At 37.4% G+C, this 23468-nt stretch overlaps 1 protein-coding gene across 1 annotated transcript in view; it reads left to right on the top strand.

Moving 5' to 3' along the window:
- Window positions 1-2127: 2127 nt before the first annotated feature.
- Window positions 2128-23468, top strand: part of LOC131042675 (L-type lectin-domain containing receptor kinase IX.1-like) — a 141148-nt gene continuing 119807 nt past the window's right edge. The window contains exons 1-3 of the mRNA XM_059220416.1: window positions 2128-3042; window positions 3151-3919; window positions 3983-4211. Coding sequence (XP_059076399.1) covers window positions 2128-3042; window positions 3151-3919; window positions 3983-4211 — 1913 coding nt within the window. The remainder of the gene's footprint in view (window positions 3043-3150; window positions 3920-3982; window positions 4212-23468) is intronic.

Below are 23468 nucleotides of genomic sequence, written 5' to 3'. Positions count from 1 at the left end.
GAGAACTCATGCTCTTGAAAGAGAGGTCACAAGTTCAAATCCCACTAGAAGGTAAAATATGTATGCCTTGTTTATAACACAGTTAGATACCTCCCACAAGAAATACAAAATAATCCCATATTACTCAAACCAATCTGTCTTTTCTTTTGCTTTCCTATTAAGAAACTTGGGGTATCCATCCTCACCCGAGGCAAATACGCTTCTATTATTACCATGTATGTATTTTGGAAATCCAAATTTGATCGAATCGATCCGTCCAGTCTGTCGTTATAAAAGGTCGCTTCCACCATCTCATTCTTGTCTAAATGCGTTTGACCCGGTAACTAAAATGTTCCGTGACGTCATCGGGCGAAATGAATTAAGCGATTAAAGCTTGACTATAGCGGGACCATTTAATATTAAAGTGTTATCCATTTTAGCAATTTCCGCGATCGCACCTCACAACGTCGTGTCTAGCAAATTGTCAACAAGGTGGATGGTAGTAGTCGTCATTTATTAGTCCCGCCTATCTATAGGCGGAGACTAATGTTTTCACATATAACTTTTTTTCCTATTAGTTCTGCCTAGAAATTAGTGTCAGAGAAAATTTTCTTCCATTTCTAATGTTTGGCAGTGTTCCAAATTTTCTTCCATTTCTAATGTTTGGCGGTGTAAGAGAAGATTATAAAATATTTATTTTTTATAAACAAAGAAAATTGGTCTTCTTACTTAATTCTTAAAAATCCTTTTCTCAAATAAGAAATTTTAAATAATATTCTATTTTATTCAATTGCTTGATTATAAGTTTTTATGAATATTGCTAGCTAGAGTTAATACTTCCTATACAATCCTTGTTCCACCTTAGTAAGCTTACTTTCAACCTTTCCACGTCTCTTGTTTTTGTCCAAGGCAGAGACTTCAACACCAATCCATAAGGGCATTGTTGGAGGATTATTGCTCAAATGGTTTCTTGCCCTTACCAATAATGGAACAATGCTACTTTGTTTTCTTCTAAAATAATGATATTTTATGTTGTTTGTGTTTCAAAAGCTACACTTCCACATTTTATGAAGAAATTATTTGGCTAGCATTCTTGGTCACATTTACGAAAATATTGTCTTTTGAAACTTTGGCTTTATTCAAGTCCAAATGAAAAACAATAATGATTAAAACTTTTATCTCAACTATTTTCATGCATCGCTCAAATGTTTTAAACATAAAAATAAATCTCCTATTTTTTTACAATGTTTTAATTTTTGCATAAGGCATGGACTTTTGCTGTAACACAACTCTTGTTACGACATGAAAACATGGAGTTAGGATTCAGTTCTTGTGATTCAATTGACGATTTAAAAAAATAATAATATATCAATTTTTTAATGTAGAAAAATTAGATAAAAGTAATTAAAGTCTATAAAATTATATTTAAAAAAAATATTACTAATCCATCACTTTTAAGATCTAAAGAATTTTGAAAATCTTTTAGATAATGTGGAAAATGAGTTGATCATAAAGATCACATTACACTTAAAGATTCATTATGAAGCATTCATATAATCCAATAATCAGTTATATTCCATTCGAATACCAATGACTTCTACGAAGTGGATTCACACAATCTTAAACACGTCTTTGAATTTTCGGTCATTGGTCGAATGTAGACGCAAAAGAACGCACCATACTTTGAGGAAATTTCGCCGAGTCTCATGTTCGAGTCAACATACTTCAATAAATAAAAATAATTATTGTGGGGAAGCGAGTGGGTACGTGTTGAATATTAATGTAGGAATCTTTCGAATAAAATATGTCTCATACCAATATTTTATTAAATTGTGAAGCTCCTAATCATGTGGCCCTTCAAACGTTCTGGGAGGAGAAAAAACTTTTGACCTTATCTCAAAATTCTTTTAAGTTTAGGTTATGTTCAACTGATGTATGCAACTTAGTTTCTACGACTGCTTTAGTAATGGATATCTGTAACCCCTCATTATTTCTCTTGTTTTTATACAGTTCCCCTTTCTTCAAAATTTAAAACTTCAAACCTTATCATTATGCAGTGATTATACAAAAGTAGTCTTTTTCCCCTGACGTCTCAGTACACCACGTCAATTGAGACTAGAGAAAATGAGGAGGTTCTCCAAAATCAGGATGGCTCTGGTTTTCTCAGCTCTTTGTTATGTAACCGCCCAAGCAGGAACCAGCGTTACTTTTAGTTTCCCACCCGACGATGACTCCGTTGATAGCCATATCAGGCTCTTCTATGACGCCTACTTTCGGCCCTTTCAAGGAGGTGTCAAACTCACCACTACTAGAAACAACAAAACTTACAGCGCCGGTTGGGCGGTTTACGATAGTTCGATTCCAATATGGAGCGACACTTTAGGCGACGTTGTAAGTTTTACCACACACTTTCAATTCATCATTAAACCAGATGACAACGAGTTCGGCTCAGGAGGAGGGCTGGCTTTCTTTATGGCGCCGGTGGGATTCAAGGCCCCGGAGCTCTCCGCTGGAAAGTATCTGGGTCTCTTCAACAATAACACAGTGGGCAACCCTGCAAATCAGCTACTTGCCGTAGAATTCGACACAGATCAAAATTCCTTTGACCCCAACGACAACCATGTGGGAATCGATGTCAACACAGTGGTTTCTGAGGCAAATGCTACGGTGATGGATGGAAGTCTCAGAGACGGGAAAATATGGGACGCGTGGGTGGATTACGACGGGAAAGCGAAGAAGCTTCAGCTATTTTTGTCACATAACAGCACGAAATTAGCTGCTCCAATTTTGTTGCATGATTTAGATCTGGCGAAGTTTCTCCCTCAAAACGCCATGGTTGGCTTCTCGGCTTCTACTTCGTTGGGAACAAACCGTCATACCTTGCTCTCATGGAATTTATCCTGTAAGGCCTCCTGGAATGCTTCCTCCATGCCTATCCAGGGTCCAGGAAATGAAATCCCGGAAGTTGACATCCAGGGTCCGGCAACCGGAGTCCAGGACATAGAGTTCAAAGGAAAAGCCTCTAACATTATTCTGATAGCAGTTATCGTTCCAGGCTTGGCCGTAGTTTGCGGCTTAGCCTTGCTTGGCGTCTGGCGATGGCGGCGGCATACCAAAAGAAGGGGACAATCCACGGTTGAAAACGAAAGCGAGATGGCACTGGACTAGCAGTTATGTCAAGGGCCAAGAAAGTTCACATTCTCTGAGCTCAGCGCCGCCACGAAAGGCTTCAGAGAGGAAGAGAAGCTTGGGCGAGGAGGCTTCGGCTCTGTGTACAAAGGGGTTTTGCAGGAGTCGCGGGAGGTCGTGGCCGTGAAACATATATCTGAAGCATCGACACAGGGAAAGAAGGAATATGTTGCAGAGGTAAACATAATCAGCCGGCTCGGGCACCGCAATCTGGTGCAGCTTTTAGGATGGTGTCATGAAAAGGGAAAGTTCGTTTTAGTCTATGAGTTTATGCCAAACGGAAGTCTGGACAAGCACATTTTTGGGGATTCCCCTGTTCTTTACTGGAACCTCAGATACAACATTGCGTGCGACATAGCCTCAGCAATTGTTTATCTTCATGAGGATTGGGACCAATGTATTCTGCACAGAGACATCAAGTCCAGCAATGTGATGTTAGATTCCGATTTCAATGCAAAGCTAGGGGATTTTGGGCTAGCGCGGCTTGTGAAGCGCGATATTGACGCAGCTTCCCACACCACGTTGGTTGCAGGGACATTGGGATACTTGGCACCTGAATGTTTTGTGACAGGAAAGTCAAACCGTGAGTCCGATGTCTTCAGCTTCGGAGTTGTTGCTCTGGAAATAGCCTGTGGAAGGCGGGCTTTGGATCAGAGGCTGCAAGAGAATCATAACATGAGGCTCATTGATTGGGTGTGGTATCTACACGCTGAGGGTAGAATTTTGGAAGCAGCGGCCGAGAGCCTCCGAGGTGTGTTCAACGCTGAAGAAATATAGAGATTGATGGTTGTGGGGTTGTGGTGTTGTAATCCAGACTCCAAGGCCAGGCCTGCAATGAGGGAGGTAATCAAGGTTTTGAGATTGGAAGCGTCATTGCCTTGTATTCCACTTAGCATGGCAGTAGCTTTGTATTTGTCTGCCGATCCCTTGCAACGCAGTGATGAGTTAAGTTCCGCCACTTTGTATAGAAGTTGTTTGGCGTCCAGCTCAGGCACACCCACGCTACCTTCAGAAGAGTACTCCAAAATCACAGTTTTCTCCAGGTAAGTAGGCTTGCTGTTTAAGCTATCTCACACTGTCCAGTGTCGTTACCTTCAGAAAACTATTCCTGATTCGCAGCTGTCGTCACTTATTGTTTCACCGTCTTTCTTCTATTCAAATCTCTGGTGATGCACAGATCTATACAAAGTTCTATTATGATAAATTTTTAGACTTTTCTGTTACTTTTTAATATGGGTTGGATTGGAATCAAATCATTTTGATTTTAATTTGTAAAAATTAAATAATTATTGATTCTATCAATAAGTCATTTTAATGTATATTATGAAAACTAGATGTATTGTTTGACCCTTAAATCTCTCAGGATGCACAGACCTATACAAGGTTCCATTATGATAATATTTTAGACGTTCCTGTTAATTTTTATTAAGTTGGATTGGAAAGAAGACGTTTTGGATTCAGTTTGTATAATTAAATAATTATTGATTCTATCAATAAGTCATTTTAATGCATATTAGATGTATTGTTTCACCGTCTTTTTACAATTCAAATCTCTGGGATGCACAGACCTATACAAGGTTTCATATGATAAATTTTTAGACTTTCTTATTAATTTTTATTATGAATTAGATTGGAAACAAATCATTTTAGTTTCAGTTTATATAATTAAATAATTATCGATTCTATCAATAAGTCATTTAAATCTATATTATGAAAACTAGATGTATTATTGTGTTATCTATCTTCGACTTTAATTAGATAAAGTTACTGTAAGTCTTTATCTGACATCTTATTTCTTTAGATCTTATGCAAGAAAAATATAAAGCACACAGATAGCAGACAACAAATCAAGATAAAGTTCATATCAAGATTGAAGTGTTTCAATATATATTTTAAGTTTCTGTAGCTCCTCCTTTCAGCATTCTTTTAGTTCGCTTGATATGATGTTTGTTTACGATTCTCCTCTAGCTTCTTGCTGGTAACTCTCATTCTTCATAATTTACTTTTAGATATCTATAAGTTGCATCAAACTATGCTTAAAATGTCGACACTACGCATTTTCTGTCAAACTATAATGAGACTCGGTGAATTTTTCTACAAAATGACTGAAAAAGCAAAGACGTGTTTTCGTTTAGTAAGCAGGAAGGTAATGTGAATCCGCTTCGTAAAAGTCATTAGTATTCTGGAAGTCATCTACCCTACATTATTGCCCCTTGTGTTCCTAGGAAGTCCTCAACCCACTCAATCAAAAGGCGTTTTCTACTGTACAAAATATATACTTGCTACTGGAGTTTATTGACCTTGCGTCACTAGTATTTACCCCATTTAAGCATATGTTTCGACAAGGATGAGGCGGTGGAAGGATTGGACTTCCATTATTTGTAATTTTTTTTGTCAGGATGAATTATAAAAGTGTTTTCTTTTTAATAATGAAAACTGTGACGTTTAAATAAATTGCACAGAAACGGTTTATCATGTGCATAAAACCTCTCCATATGGTTTAATTATATTTAATGTGAATGACTGAATAAATGAGATAGTTATATAAAATAGTATTTTAATTATAAGGTCATTAACTGATAATAAATATTAAAATAATTATATTTAATATTTTTAAAGAAAATTTAATTGAGAATAAAATTAGTATTTAATTAAAAAAATATCAAAGTTGAGATTGGAATAAATATGACATTAATTAAATCATTGATAAATATTTTTACAATTGAACAATTTTAAGATTGAAATTTAAAGAAAAGTGTCCTACTTTTAATATTGGGTAGTAGAAGAGGATGGTTTCATTATCTCATATTTCAAGGTAGGTTAGTATCACTAGGGAGATCTATTCAAGGATGATAAAGAAATCCAACATGGAAGATAAATTCAAGCCAAGTTATATATTGAAACTATATTTATTGTGCACTATCTCCATGCCACCACATTTGTATTTCACTTGCACGCTTACAAAAAAATTCCTTTCACCGTAAGATTAAAAAGAAATGTTGCAGAGACATTTAAAAATATAAGAAAAAACTAAGGATGTGCCCCTTTATTGGTAAATTTAAAGACTTTATCATGCTAAAGAGAAAATTTTGACCATCCAACCCATCTCTACAATAGCCTTCCCATCTTTGGTAGACTAGGAAGTTGTACAAGAAGGTATCCAACTATATGATCAATTAAAATAATGTAGAAATGTTATGTATACTCTATGATGCAAAGTGACAAGTAGTTTACCAAGCATCCATGAAAATAGGATAGTTGGAGGAAGGGCGTATATGTCAACTCTAAAGGATATCTCTGTTGGAATTAAAGATGGTGAAGCCTTTATTTTTAAAATTGAATCAAATAAAAGATGTTCACTTTTATGAAATCAAATATAAAAGCACCTAATTATTTTTTAAAATAATAAAATCATACAAGAATTTCTCAAAAAACAATAAGACTGCATTAATGGCTTCTACTAAAATATTCTTAAGAAATTAAAAATTGTGTGATAACTATTTTGAGCATCCACACAATTATTGAAAAAAGGAAATAACTAGCATGAGAAAATCAATGTTATCTCCTTGTAATTTTTCTATTGTATAATGATGAAGTAGACATGAGTCACAATATACTCTCTCTCTCTCTCTCTCTCTCTCACACACACACACACACACACACACACAAATACACACACACACATGTACATATGGAAAAAATTCATATGTTATCCACCTTAAAAAAAATCAGTGTAATGATTTAATGGAATGCCTATAATGGTCAACTCTCTTACACTTATGAATAAAATATATTTGTAGGATGCTTTTATTATATGCCTTACAAATGTCTTCTAAGGTTATATAGGCCTAGAAATTATTTATTTAGTACATTTTAATACAAAAACATTTAAGATGTGCACATTAGATCAAACAAACACGAATTCACCCAACAACATATTTATGGAATTAAATCTTGTGAAAAATCTATTACAATTACTGATTATTATCCTCATATCTTTGATAGATTATTTGAGCAACAAATATTGGAAAATAACACAACTGTAATTTCACAAACTCATATAAATGCGCAACACAATGAACACAATATTTTCGGACAATTGTCCCTGGAAAAACCCCGAAGGGAAAACCAGTACTGCAGATGAGGAATATATATTAACTATAGCAAATCAAGAGATACAAATACTGCTTGCCTGTTACTAGCAGAGCTTCGATGACCTCCCAATTTCTCTTGCTGAGATTCCACCCCGCTACTATCCCAATGCTATCACTGTGCCCTTGCTAACACTACAAGACTACTTGCTAACACTGCAAGTTCTTCAGACAATTCATTCATTCATTGTTTTCCAAATGCCCCTTGACCCCCTTATATACTACTCTCATTGGAAAACCAACGGCCGAGATTAATTCTCAATCAACGGTTGAGATTAAAACAACTAAACAACCCTAACCAAATTGGTTGCTAGAAGTTTCTAAAAAGAGTCAAATAAATAATAAGAATTGTTTGAACTCTAACTACATTTGTTAGCAAACAATTATTTACTAATTATTTAGCAAATGGACAAACAGCTGTCCAATCTAACAAACTAACACTCCCTCTTAGCGAGGAAGCTATTCTGCATGACACCCAACTTCTCTTTGAAGAAGATGAATTTTGCCTTCCCCAATGTCTTTGTTAGAATGTCTGCTACCTGCTGATCTGTAGGTATAAACTGTAGTTGAACAACTCCATGCTGTACACAATCTTTGATGAAGTGATACCTGATGTCTATATGTTTCGACCTATCATGAAACACCGGATTCTCAGTCAACTTAATGCAACTCTGATTGTCGCAATGTATCACTATAGTCTCCACCTTTTGACCAAACAAGGCTACTAGCAACTTCCGAAGCCAGATAGCTTCACATGTCACCATGCTAGCTACTATGTATTCTGACTCTGCAGAACTCATAGCCACAAACTTTTGCTTCCTACAAACCAAGAGACAACTCCTGATCCTAGACTAAAACAACACCCTGAAGTGCTCCTCTTGTCTGTTGTACTGCCTGCCCAATCTGCGTTAGTATAGCCCATCAACCTGATTCCTTCACCTTGAGCACATCTAATCCCATACTCGATTGTACCTCACAAATAATGCAACACATGCTTTGTTGTTGTCCAATGTACTCCCTTTGGCTCAACCATGAATTGACTAAGAGAGTTTACTGCAAATGCTTTATCTAGCCTGGTGTTGACCAAATACATGAGAGAACCAATCAACTACCTGAATAATGTGGGATCTACATCCTTCTCCCTAGATGTGTCTACCTTCCTCTAATTCGTGATCTAGGTGTAGACATGGCTTTGCAATCTTCCCTCTTGAACCTTTTCAAGATTTCAATGCAATATTTCCCTTGTCCAAGGAAAATCTCTCCATCTGTCTGCCATACCTCCATGCCTAGAAAGTAGTGCATAAGTCCCAAATCCTTCATCTCGAACTCTATTGCAAGCTCCCTCTTGCACTCTTCTATGAGCCCTACTAAACTTGTTAGAAACAAGTCATCCACATATAGAAAAAGAATGAGAATCTCACCCCAACCACCAAGTAATAGATATTAGCATCTGCCTCACTCTTCACAAATCCCATTTCCTGCAAGTAACTATCAATGCGTTCATACCATGCTCTGGGAGCTTGCTCGAGTCTGTACAAAGCTCTCTTTAATCTACACAAGTGGGTCTCTTTTTTGTGTGCTACAAAGCCTTCTAGTTGTTCTATGTATACCTCCTATTTCAACTCACCATTGAGGAACGTTGTCTTGACATCCATTTGATTAATTTGCCATCCCATTTGTGTTGAAATTGAGATTACAACTCGTATAGAAGTATACCTGGCAACTGGAGCAAATGTCTCCTCATAGTCTATTCCCTCCTTCTGAGAGAACCCTTTTGCCACAAACCTTGCCTTGTATTTCTCGATGCTACCATCTGCACCATGCTTGATCTTATAGATCCAACGTGATCCAACCATAGCTCTATCCATTGGTCTAGGCACTACCTCCCAAACATCATTCTGCATAATTGAAGTATACTGCTCAACCATAACATCTTGCCACACTTGATGTTGTGCAGCCTCCTGATAGCTAGAAGGTTCACTATCTACCAATTGACTAACTAATGCAACATAGTCATCAAACTTGACTAGTTGTTTCCGTTGTCTACTACTCCTCCTAGGAGTACCCACTAACTCCTGAGTATTTCTTTGTGTCTGTTGAACCTTACAGTTGTTGCTGCCAACTGTAGAAGATGAAAGATCAACCTCCATGTCTTCTTGATGCATCTCTTCTTGCACCTGTTGCTCCATACTCTGAGAACTCTCACCCCCTGAGCCTATGCTTGTACTAGTAACTGTACTAGAGCTTTGTTGACCTTGATTCGGTTGAGTGATCCTTGGAGCTTGTGTTAGCTGCTCACTTTGATCATCTGTTGGCAAATCTCTGGACCTTCTAAATGCCTTGTCCTCCATGAACTTGACATCATGTCGAACAATAATCCGCATGGTCCCTGGAATGAATATTCGATATGCCTTTGAGGTTTCACTGTACCCCACAAAGTACCCTCTTTCTGCAGTCTGATCTAACTTGGTATGTGTATCCTTTGGAATGTGACAATATGCCAAACTCCCAAAGATCCTAAAGTGACTAACATCTGGCTTCTTCCCAGTGAATGCTTCCTCTGGTGTCATCTTCCCTAGCACCTTATGTGGAACCCTGTTCTGTATGTATACTACCGTACTACATGCTTCTGCCCATAAGTAACGGGGTAGGTCCTGATCATGTAGCATAGCCCTTGCTGCCTCCGATATGGACCGATTCTTCCTCTCAGCAACCCCATTCTGTTGCGGGTTGTAAGGAACAGTCCACTCTCTCTTGATTCCTTCCCTGGTACAAAACTCTTGGAATTCATTTTGTAGTCACATAAATCTATCCATTTTAATTAAATGAATATTTCATATTTATTTGATTAAAAATCCACTAGCCAGCAGTTAATTAAATTAATATTTAGTTAATTCATCTTCAAACATTCTCCTATTAATTAAATAAATTATTCAATTTATTTTAATTAATTCATTCAACCAAAATCACAAATCAATTAAATGAATAAATCATATTTATTTCATTTAAATCCCCCTTTTCATCTTTTAAATAAATTAAATAAAATATTTATTTGAATCATTATCCCCCCCACTTGCATTTTCCTACAAAAGCAACTTGCACCTATTTGTTGAAATAAATGAATTTTATTTTAATTAAAATCCTATTTTCCCTCACCCACCAAATCCACTTGCATTCCTAAACCCCCTTCTAGATTCTTCTAAACCCTTCCTAATTAGCCTAATCCATCCCCTAATTATTGCCACATTCCTAAGCAACTTTAAGTCACTTCTCAAAGACTCCAAAGTCTTTGAAAAGCTTTAAATGCTTTGTGTGTTCAACAATTTAACCTCTAAAGTCTTCTAAACCACTTATGGCTCTTACATAACCATTTATAGTTATTTCAACGTTCACTCATGTGTCTCCTCAAGCATTTATTTCTTTGACCCTGGTTATCCCTTTTGCCTTTGCACAAGAGTTTATCCATTGGATAAAAGCTTTATTCTTTGAATAAAGAATTTATTCATTCAACTAACCTTGACCCTAACCCCCAAGTTAACTCTCAAGTCATGTCAAGCATTTAATACTTATTCCCTCTCCTCTCAACCTATCTCACATTGACACTTGTCATCCTAGAATTGGGTTGAAAGCCATCACATGGATTGAATAATCATTCAATCATGACCCTTGTTGAGATTAGTCAATCTCAACCATTCATTGCTCCATTTTTCCTATAAATAGAGCTCATTTCTTCATAATCCAGGTCTTGAAAACTTGTATGCATTTAATCTATAGTGAATTTTAGAGAGCATTTTAGCATAATAAACTCATATAATTGTCATTTTGGTTTTAAAAAAAATCATCTTAGTATCTATAGCATCTAATATTAGCTTTTCATTCATATTTAGAGAAAATACTTTAATCTTAAATCTCCATAAGCATCCATAGTGCAAAAAGCTCCTGAGAGCTACACTATTTTGGAACTTGGAGGGGAGAGGAACAAGGAAGGAGAAACTACCAGCATGGTAGAGAGCATTTGGAGGAGCTTAGTTGCTTTTTGTAGATTCCTTAAGCTTTCTTTTTGCTTAGTAGTGTCTTTCTTGATATGCTTGCTTAGGATAGTTTTTAATTTATGATTTTCTAACATCTAACAATCAACTTCGTGTTGTTTCTTGTTCAAGTGTTTGTTTATCCTAAACCTTGTCCTTTTTGCAAAGCATCATTTGGTGAACTTGACGTGAATCCGAGCACCCAAAAATTTAAAAAAAAAAAAAAAAAACCAACATGTTTGAATGTTGAAATTGACACACAGGTCGTGCTTTAGCGCTTTTGATCGGGTTGTAGCACTATTGCAACTTGTTATTCTAGCGCTATTGTTTTTACAATAGCGCTATTGTCTCATTTTTGGTGCTATTGTGTGGGTTTTAGCACTTTTGTTCTTATTTTAGCGCTTTTGTATTCATTGTCAAAATCTTCTTTTAGCACTTTTGTTTCTATAAAAATGTGTTTTTGGTTAACTAGCACTTCTGTTTTCACATAGACTAGCGCTATTTTAACAGAACATTGTAAGGAAGGCCTTGAACCGAAAAATTGATTTATTTTAGGCTTGTGGAAGCCCCCCCCTTAGGTGTGGATTTTACTAACTGTTTGCTTTTTGTGCAGGTCTAAAACTCACTTCCTTAAAATCAAAATTTTATTTTTTGGTGTTGTAAAAATTGAACAAAACAAGTTTGTTTTCTTGCAAGATTAGGATCATTTGCATTTGGTGCTCTAAAAATTGAACAAAACAAATTTACTTCCTTGCAAGTTAGGTTTATTTTATTTTGGTGCTTAAAACAAGAGAAGACAAATTTCTTTCTTGCATCAAACTAAAATTTACAATCCACACTTCAAATTTTGGTGCAAAAAAAAATCACAATCAACTTGTCTCAATTTTACAGAAGCTATGTACTTCAAGCAAACGTAATTTTTATTAAGTTGACCAGGATTTCATTTTCCTAGTTACTTAAACATATTGCCTTTGAAGTTAAAAAGAACATCATGGTTTTTTGAGCAACATCTCCAATTAGATAGAAAATCATTGCAATGACAAGTTAAAAAGAACAAGTGTTTTTCGTGATTGGCAGACTTGTGCAAAAAGGTTGGTTGAGCGGTCCTACTTCTAACACACACTATCCTCTCCCTTGGCTTTCGTGATCCTAGGTGCAAGAGAAAAGTGTTAGTAACACTCAAATTTTCATCTTTTTAAGAGAGGCCTGCCAAGCGACACATCACTCTTGGGAACGACCTCGCGGTAAGTCCTTCGAGTCGCTATAAAAATCAGGTGAGAGCGAAAGCTGTAGCCTTGGGTATAGTTGTTCCTACAGTGTAACTTGCTGAAAGGACATATGGGCCCCACCACAAGTTACAAGGCTCTTAAGTGAGTCACTGCAGAATGAACTTATGTCCAAAAACATCAAAAATTACTAAACACCTTTAAGTAGAAGCCCACCCATTCTATTGATTGAGAGTATTTGAGATACAATTCAGTGCAAGAGCATAGATGGTTTTGCTCCTAAGATACTCACCATACATATTTCCTTGAGTAGAAACATAGCTTTTTGAAAAGTCACTTGTGGCTTGATGAAAGTGGCGACTCCCCCATCATAGGGATAATCTATTTGTTATGCTCATGCAAGACTTAGTATATCACATCCTTACCTACCACAATGAGATTCATAAGGTATGTAGTACCAAAGTCGAAGAAATATCAAGATGTGGGCTGAATTTATCACAACTGGCCATTTGACCTTAGGGATAAAAAGTGTTTGAAGTGTTTTCATTTTTGAGTCAAAACCAAGTACAAATTGAGCCGACTTCAGGCTTTGGAAAGAAAACACCTAAAATATACTTAAAGGAAAGGGTCATAAAAAGTCCAAGGATTGGGTTGATCTAGACCCATACTCATTTGTGCCTTTTAGGCAACATTCTTGTGTTTGTGTGCTTGCTTTGTTTTCTTGTCAAAGAAACATCATAAAATCCAAAAATCAAAACAAGTATTCATCCAACCAAACATTTTTCAAAACAACCAAAAATATCAAAAACAAAGTGCAAACAACAAAATATCAAAACTTTATGACCATTCTTCACATCTTGAGAAAGAAGAATCTTCATCAAAACATCAACTTGAAAAGAAGACCATTGAGCTCAAAGGCTTTGATCAAAAGGAGGAAATTTTTCTATCTAAAGAGACAAATCTTTGTCTCTCATAGAGTTTTTCTACGTCACATGTGTCTCTATCTTCAAGGCAAATCAAACGAATTTGATCCAAAGTCATTGAACCACAAAGCTTTTGTGCAATATAGAGCTTTGAGTTATCATGAAAACCAAGGAGGCAAGATCAATCCCAACTTCTTCCCAAACATTTGTATCACATACAACGTAGCTCAAGAAATGCCACCAATGCCCAAAAGGGAAGAGGTAGAACTTGTTCCATTTGCGACACAAAGCTTTTATTGAAGTTAAAATATCTCATCCATTCCCACATTCACTTCATCATCAATCTATTTCAACTATCAAAACATTAAGAGGTTCTTGTCCTAAGTTCTCTTTTAGATATTGCTTGCATCAAACACAAAACATCACCTTTTATATTGTTTCTACATCTAGGATAAGCTCATCCTAAGAGACATATCTACATAGGTTAAAACTAGTTTATGAGTGAATCCTCTCGTTACTAGGTAGTTAAGTCTGTAACACATCTCAGATTTCTCTAAACCTTATCACATCAAATCTTATCAAAAACAACAAGCAATTCAATGAAGAAAACTTTGGTAATATCTACCTTTAAGTGCTAGAGATCCACATGCAAAACAACACACCAACCATCAATCTTTCATTTCATCAAAAACTCATCATCATTTTCACCCAACTTCAACAAAAACTCATAAACAAAGTGGCTCATACCTGATCACAGTCAAGGCAATGAGAAATAGAAATTGAAGAAGAAGAGGAGGAAAATATCAATGAATTTCAAGAAGCACTTGGAGGAAATGCTAATGACGAAAACCCAAGTACTCCTACTCTTGCAACAATAGAAAGGGCTCAGCACAACCCTCTCTTTAACATAATTTTTGACGAAATACTCAGGAGTAATGCGGATGCTCACTTTTTAAAGCTTGCACAAGAAGGAGCCAAACTCCCCTCTGACTTTGATCTGGCACAACTAAGACAAGCATTAGAATGACAAAGTCACCATGAAGAAGAAAGAGGTAGAGATCCCATTAGATATAACATTCCTCGAGGTAACCCACCACCTCCTCCTCCAAATGAAATAGAGATGTTGCAGCAACAAGTTGAAAATCTCACCCAACAACTTCATAGTGGTGTGAAGACTAATCAATTTTCACTCAATGACATCTGTCCCTATCCCTTTGATAGAAATATTTATATGCCACCTTTTCCATGAGGATTTGAAACACCCAAATTTGAAAAATATAGAGGAAAGGGAGATCCTCGCGATCATGTCAGGGAATTCCACTCAGCTTGCCTCGAAGTGGCATATGAAGATACATACCTCATTCACCTTTTCTTCCAAAGCTTGGGAGGAACAACCACATCATGGTTTTCCCGACTACCAGGTGGCATTAGGACCTTTGAAGAGCTAGTTCAGAAGTTCTTGGTACATTACTCTCATAACATTGAAAGTGATATCACCATGGCTGATCTATGTAACACCAAACAAAAACCAGGTGAACTATTCTGAGTATTCCTGCAACGATGGCATCAAATGTCTAGCAGACATTCTCTTCAGTTACCTGAACAAGAACTAGTGGAAATATTTATTTCCAACTTAAACGAAGAAATGGAATTTCACCTAGATGTCAAAGACACAGACTCTTTCAATGACATGATCACCAAAGGCTTAAAATGTGAGGGGGCTCTCATCAAGAAAGGACTTATCAAAATCTATAATGAGCCAAAGGATGGTCCTCGCCCACGCTTCAATAGTGACAAACCAAACTTCTGGAACAAAAACAAAAATATCATCAACGACGGGGTTGTGGATGCAAGAACTATCAAAAGTGCACAACCTATAGTACGATTTGCAGGACAGAATCCCCCACCTCAGACTAACACAGATGCTCCTCCAAATCAAGGCCACATCACATCTCACGATGAACCCAGACCGCATCAACAAAAACCAAAGCGAACGTACACTCCCTTAGGGGAACCCATCAAAACAGTGTTACGACAGTTGGTTTCTCAAAACCTAGTAACCCTACCCAAAACATCAAACTATGAACCTCAAGTCAAACCTGCATCGTGGATAGATACTGAACACTATGATTTTCATCAAGGAAAAGGACACAAGACAAGCAATTGTCATAGATTAAAAGATCTTATTCAAGATCTTATTGACCAAGGTGATATTGAAATCGAAGGACATGACCCAAAGACAACAAACAATGATCATCTCATGTTTAAAAATCCACTTCCATCACATGATCAAAGGGGTCCTTCCACTTCCAGGAGAGGCACTGATACCATTGATTATACACAAGCTACGTATAATTACACTATAAATCACCTATACGATGCCAATGAACAAATTGCAACTATAACCATAAAAAATCCTAGCTCCACTTGCAATGTTGTTATGCATCACAACAAGATTACTATAAAAGCAGCTCCACAAGGCACCCCATCTATCCCAAAGTAGTATAACCTTGTGGAACAGTTAGACAAAATGCCCGCACTGATATCTATCTTAGAGCTACTACGCCTATATCAGTCTCATAAAATAATCTTGGATCAAGCTCTCCAAGAGGCGTCAGTTCCTGCAAACCTAAATACCGATCAGTTCCAAGTTGTGGTTGGAAGTCTAAAGTCATCATCCTGTCTCACTTTTTTTTGAAAGTGACAACTCTTCCTTCCAGCAACCTCATAATGCTTCACTACACATTGAATGATTTATCAATCAGCATAGGATCAAGTGAGTCTTGATCAATAATGGAGCAAACCTAAATATTTGCACACTATAGTTGGTCACAGCTCTGGGATATGCCATTGAATCTGTGGATCCTCACAAGAAGATCACAATCAAAGCTTATGATGATGCAGAGCATTCATCTAAAGGAGTTGTGGTACTACCTATTCGAGTAGGCCCTGTGGTGAAACACATCATCTGTCAAGTTTTGGACCTTCCTCTGCCATATAATCTATTTTTAGGAAGACCTTGGATACATGCCATGCAAGTCGTTCCATCCACCTACCATCAATGTATCAAGTTCCCACATAATGGTGTAGAGATCATAATCTTGGGCGATGCAAACCCCTTTGCATATTGTCATAATATCAGTCATCAACCAGACATTACCATTCCTAACAATAGAGAAGCCATCTCCTCCACCTCATACATAAGTCTAGCCTCTCTTGCCAATTCAAACACCACTATACCCAAGCAAGAAAAGCTTAAGATGAAAATAGCAGAGGAAGGTCCTGGGGAATACAATTTGAGTCAACTCTTTTGTGTGGGACAAAGGCCCACTTCTCCTAGAACACATGGAAAACCTCAACAGTTACTTCAAACACCACTGATCACGCTAGCATGTGCTTTGACGACATTCATCCTTGGGAAGAGTCAAGAAGAAGAAACCAAAGATGAGGACTTAGCGGAATGGATCTATAAAGATCCCATTACCACCAATATGCCGTAAACTACACTTCCCACGAATCAGTATGGCAAAGGCCTCCTCATTATGCAAAGAATGAGTTATGATGGTCAGAGTGTTTTGAGACCTTTCAAACAAGGACAACATGAACCACTGCTGTCGGAATTAAAGCCCAAGGATAATGCAGGCCCAGGCTTTCAAAATGAGATCTTTCCTAAGCTCAGATTCAAAGGAAAACCCAGCAAACCATTATATCAGCCTATTGCAAAGAAGACACCTTTTATCATAAAAGTAGCATCAAACACCATCGCAACTACCCCACCGAGGCTCAAAATCCCAGCACAACCACCTATAAGACCAATCATCCCACTCATCAAACCAGTGATCCCATCAGCAGCAATAATAACATCAGTAGCACCATTAGCAACAACAACTATATCATAACCCATAGCAGTATCTACGACACCAGTAGTTCCAACAAAAGCAGCAGAGTCAACACTACCAATACTCCTCGTATCAGATTCATTGATCCCCATCATCCTTCCTGCAGCACCAATCATTTCATCGACAAAGGTACATCAACTGATCACACCTGCAATGTTTAACACAAACGACATTCTCGTATGGTATAGTAATCGGATGCTGGAAAGTGATTCTGAGACTGACTCACATGAATGGGAATTTGATTCCATCCAGCTTAATACTCTAGATGTGGAAGACACATCATTTCCTCCACCTTGCAAAGACATCCCTATTTATGGAGAAGCACAGATAAAGACCTCTTGGGTTCCTGAGCTGGAAACTTCTTCCATAGACCCTATGTCACATCCTACGCCTGATTCTGACAAGGAGAGTACCATCAATGACCTTCACCACAACATCTTAACCCTCACTGACACATCTAACGAACTTAACCTAATCGATGAAGTAATGCCCATTATCCATCCTGAACTCATCGAATGGAACCAACCTAATCCCCCATGTCTTGACCATTTCCAAAACGATGAGGCAATCATTGAATTTTTGGAACTACGGGATAACATACCAAGAGGGGATCACAAAGTTGGATTCGCCATAGAACCTAATAGCGTAGCATACTTCGGGGCAGATGCCAAACCTTTCAGCTGCAAAAATATAACAATAAAACATGGATCTTCCAGTGAAAACCACACTGTAGCACTGTTTGATCCCATAAAAGTAAAAAGAAAGAGCGTATCCAATTGTGAAAATCTCTCTAAGGTGCCTAAGGATGAAAGGTTTGACATCCTTCTCTGTAGCACACAGCAGGAATGATCAATGATTCTCATTGAAGAAACAAAAGAATACAACGTGGGGACTCCTGAAACTCCTCACCTCATACATCTGGCATCTCTTTTAACTTCAGAGGAACAACCCAAGTTTGTCGAATTCTTCCAGAAATGCCAGATCAATTTCGCATGGTCATATGCAGACATGCCTGGTCTTGATCCAAATTTAGTCATGCATCACCTCACAGTAGCAGAAGGAGCCAAACCTGTCGAGCAGAAGCTTCGCAAGATGCATCCTCAGATTGCAGTATTAGTCAAAGCAGAACTTAAGAAACTTCTAGATGTTGGTTTCATTCGACCAATTGATTATGCAGATTAGATCTCCAATAGTGTTCCTATTGGCAAACCAAGAGGGGGCATCTGCATTTGTACAGACGTCAGAGATCTAAATAAGGCATGTCCTAAGGATGACTTCCCCCTACCAAATATTGACATCATAGTGGACCTAACAGCAAGACATGCCATGCTTTCACTCATGGATGGTTTTTCCGGATACAATCAGATAAAGATCGCACAAAAGGATCAACACAAGACAACCTTCACATGTCCATGGGGCACATACTGCTGGAATGTAATACCTTTTGGTCTCAAGAATGCAGGAGTGACCTATCAATGAGCAATGACCACCATCTTCCATGAAATGATGCATACTATGATGGAAGATTATGTTGACGACTTACTAGCAAAATCACTCACCAGAGAAGGTCATCTCGACATATTAGATAAAATCTTTAATAGACTGGAACAATATCATGTTCGACTCAACCCAAAGAAATGTGTATTTGGAGTAACCTCGGGGAAGCTTCTAGGATACATTGTCTCAAGCAAAGGTATTGAGGTCGATCCAGCAAAGGTCAAAGCAATCATGGACATGCCACCACCAAAGAATATTAGTCAGCTAAGGACATTACAAGGACAGCTACAATCCATCCGAAGATTCATTGCACAACTGGCAGATAAGTGTCACCCATTCACACACCTGCTACACAAGAACATCTGCTTTCAGTGGGATACCAGATGCCAGCAAGCATTCCAGATACTTAAAGATTATCTCATAAATACACCATTGTTGATCCCACCAGATCCCAATAGGCCTCTACTACTCTATATTTCAGCAACAAGTACAACATTGGGTGTACTACTAGCACAACATAACGTGGAAGGGAAAGAGTGTGCTGTTTACTACATCTCACGCACACTGGTTGGCTATGAACTCAATTACACCCCTATTGAGTGAGCTTGCCTAGCAGTAATCTTGGCAGCCACTAAACTAAGGCACTATCTATTGACACACAAGGTACAACTCATTGCAAAGATTGATCCACTCAAATACTTACTCATAGGTGATAATCCTCTCATTTCCAATTTTCCAGATGAAGAGATATTCATGATCACAACAACACAACCATGGAAACTATACTTTGATGGTTCGTACACTAGCCATGGCTCGGGGGCAGGCATTATGTTTATCACACCTCAAGGTGACAGCATCCTGAAGTCTTACAGGCTCACATTTCCATGCACAAACAACATAGCAAAGTATGAGGCCTTGATCACAGGACTCAGACTAGCCGTACAATGGAAGTTACAAGAACTACAAGTCTATGGCAACTCCCAACTAGTCATTCGACAAGCAACAGATGAATATCAGACCAAGGATGACAAACTCATGCCGTACAAACAAATGGTTGACAAATTAAAGGCATCATTTACTACTATCACCTTTGAGCAGATACCAAGAGATCAGAATCGAGCTGCTGACGCTATGGCTACCATCACCTCTCTCCTAGATCTTCCACAAAATTCAACAGGCTACGAGTTCTTGGTAGAACAACTTTGGATCCCCGCTTATGATATCCCCAATTTTGAGATGATATGTCACCTAATCGGTTCTGAATCTGCATGGTATGGTGAATTCTACACCTACATCCGCGATCACACACTTCCTCCTAACCAATCGAATAACCAACGTAAAACCTTCATTCACCAAACTGCTCGATATACCATTATTGCTGAAACCCTATACCGACGCAGTCTTGATGGTACTCTCCTTTGATGTCTAGAACAAGATGAGATAACAAAGGCCTTGGAAGAGGTACATGAAGGAATTTGTGGAACTCATGCAAGCGGTCCGTCATTAGCCAAGAAACTCCTGCGCACTGGATACTATTGGCCATCTATGGAAAAATACTCCTACTACTTTATCCCAAAGTGCAAGAAATGTCAAGTTCATGGAGACTTGATACATGCACTAGCACAGGAACTACAACCAATCACAACACCATGGCCTTTTTGTCAATGGGGCCTTGATCTTGTGGGTAAAATTCATCCATCTTCATCCAACGGCCACAAATTCATTATTACCGCCACCGAATATTTCACCAAGTGGATTGAAGTTGTTCCACTAACCCAAGTTACTGGCAAGCAGATCGCCTCATTCATCCTCAATTACATCATCTGCCGGTATGGTGTACCCATGTCCATCATCACAGATAACGGTCTTCCTTTCAAAAATCAAGATGTCCGTGAACTCTGTGAGAAATTTCACATCCAGCACTGGTTTTCCACTCCCTATTACCCACAAGGCAATGGTCAGGCCGAAGCATCCAACAAGAACATATTGAGGATCCTAAAGAAGACAATCAATGATGCCAGTCGTAATTGGCATGCTCAATTGAATCCAGCACTATGGGCATATCGAACTAGCATTCGAACCCCTATAGGCGCAACTCCCTACTCATTAGTCTATGGTGCAAAAGCTATTTTACCTATTGAAGTCAAGATACCATCACTACAGGTTTCTTTGCACAATTTCATCGATAATGAAGCATACAGAGTATCCCGTCTCCAAGACTTAGAGCTACTTGATGAGAAGTGACAAGCTGCATACAATCACCTCAAAGCCTATCAGCAGTGCATGAGCAGAAGCTATAATCATCGAGTTAGACATCGTACATTCGAGGTAGGTGATCTTGTTCTCCAGGAGAATCCTCGTAACCAACCAAATAGAGAACATCAGGGAAAGTTTGAATCAAATTGGCTAGGTCCATATGTTATCACTGCTGTATTTGGGTCTGGGGCATATCAGTTGGCTACTTCAGATGGAGAACCACTAGCAGATCCGATCAACAGCATGCACCTCAAACGATTTTATACATGAGCTACACAGAGCATCAAGCTCCCTTACATACCAGCAAAAACATCAAAAACATTCAGAAAAATATCCTAAAGAAAATTTTAAAAAAATCAAAATAGTAAAGAAAAATCATACATCCAAATGGTGAACAACCACTCCGGTGGCACCTTGGGTAAGTACGATGGTGAAAACCTGGCAAACAGGTGCCACTCGTAACGGCTATGGTTCCATTGTCTTTTAGACTTGTTGCGATCACATCCACTACATACACACATCCATCCGCCCAAACCATGGCTTATTATTGATCTGCAATCACGAGATAGTGCTTCATGCGTCTTGCATCCCGCTTTTTCAGAGTCATGTCTAAACTGGGGGCAATGCCCTTAACCTTTTGATGGAAGTAGATTATGCATTACTTATAATTCATTGGCTCTTCATTCAAAACTATCTCACAAAATCTACAAACATTGAAAACAAACAATCAAAATACCAAAAACATTTGAAAACTATCTCACAAAATCCAAAAACATGATAAAACATCAAAAAACAAATCAAAAACATGGCAACACCCTGTACATATATTCTTCAAAGTAGATACCAAACAACATTGCGACATACACCAAACAAATGACCACTTATCAATCGACCAAACAATCAATGTCAATGATCAAACTGTCTTCAACAAGGATGCATCCTTCCTTACCAAAACAAAGACAAGATGACATTTTCTTTGGCAAGAAAATTTTGTTTAAGCTATCAAATACTTGGTTGATGTTTTATATATGTTTTATATATTTATATGTTGCATTCCATTCCATAAATGTGAACAAAGTTAAAATGAGCAAGTTCTGTGACAATTGAGCTGGTCTTGGATGCAATCGTGACCGAGTACTCTGATACCTCATCAATGCATCATGCAAAGTCTAAAATACCTTGCATTCATCATGATCATATCATCATCATTACATTTATTGCATTTTGCATCAAAAACATTTCATATCATTTTAGTTGGTTAAAATGCATATAGTTCATTATCATTTATTAACATTAGTCTTCTTATATCATTTCATCATTACATCATGTTTAGATTCATTCATATAAACCAATTGTCCTTGATTGTATTAGCCATTTACTATACATTCATTTAGTATCAGTTATCCATTATCATATTATCATCCTTTATTATCGTTTATCATGTATCATTGCATACATTCATTTAGTGTCAGTTAAAAAAGTGCATTCATTCATCCATTATTAAGTGTCTTATTATGTTCATTTTTTTAGGATTCATTTACATATGCAATCATTATCTTTTTTTTAATTGCATTAAGGTGCAGTTATTAAACCATAAGTCGCATTATCATTTTTACTTAATCATATTTAGGCATTTAGAATCATAAAACCATTTGTCTCAAACATTGGTTCATACCATTTTATATTTACATTATACATATGCATTCATTTAGACATCATCATATCAAAATTTGTACTTTACATTTGTTTATGCATATTACATTCATCCAAAACACCATCTAGATGCATCTACATACATAGAATCATTCCTTCAAAACATTGCATTAACATCATTGCATATCATTATCTCATCATTATATCAACATGAAGCACAAGATCCTGTCCATATCATCATAAGCATACATCATCATCATGGCATTACATACATAAAGCAATACATCAAACAAAACATGCACACATGTATAAACCTGCATTCATATGTCAGTATCCAACATCATAAATCATCATAAAAATATGCATATAGGAATCATCTCATAAATGCATACATATACACGTATCCATCTAAGCATAAACTCATAAAATCACCATCATGCATAACATCCATACATAACAAAATGCATATCATCAAAATATGGGATCTCCTCATATATATCATCTCATGTATTAGAGTACAATGAAGTCTACACAATCGGCTACCAAGAGCCATCCAAGATACAGTCCAAAAATAAAAATGATAAAATACATGCAAAATGCTCTCTTAGATGCCACTCTAACCAGATGCTGCACCACCATCACCACCTGCTCCCCCACTAGTCCCTGC

Source organism: Cryptomeria japonica, chromosome 5 (genome assembly GCF_030272615.1).
Source record: "Cryptomeria japonica chromosome 5, Sugi_1.0, whole genome shotgun sequence".
Lineage (NCBI taxonomy): Eukaryota > Viridiplantae > Streptophyta > Pinopsida > Cupressales > Cupressaceae > Cryptomeria > Cryptomeria japonica.
This window is presented reverse-complemented; position numbering and strand designations above follow the sequence as displayed.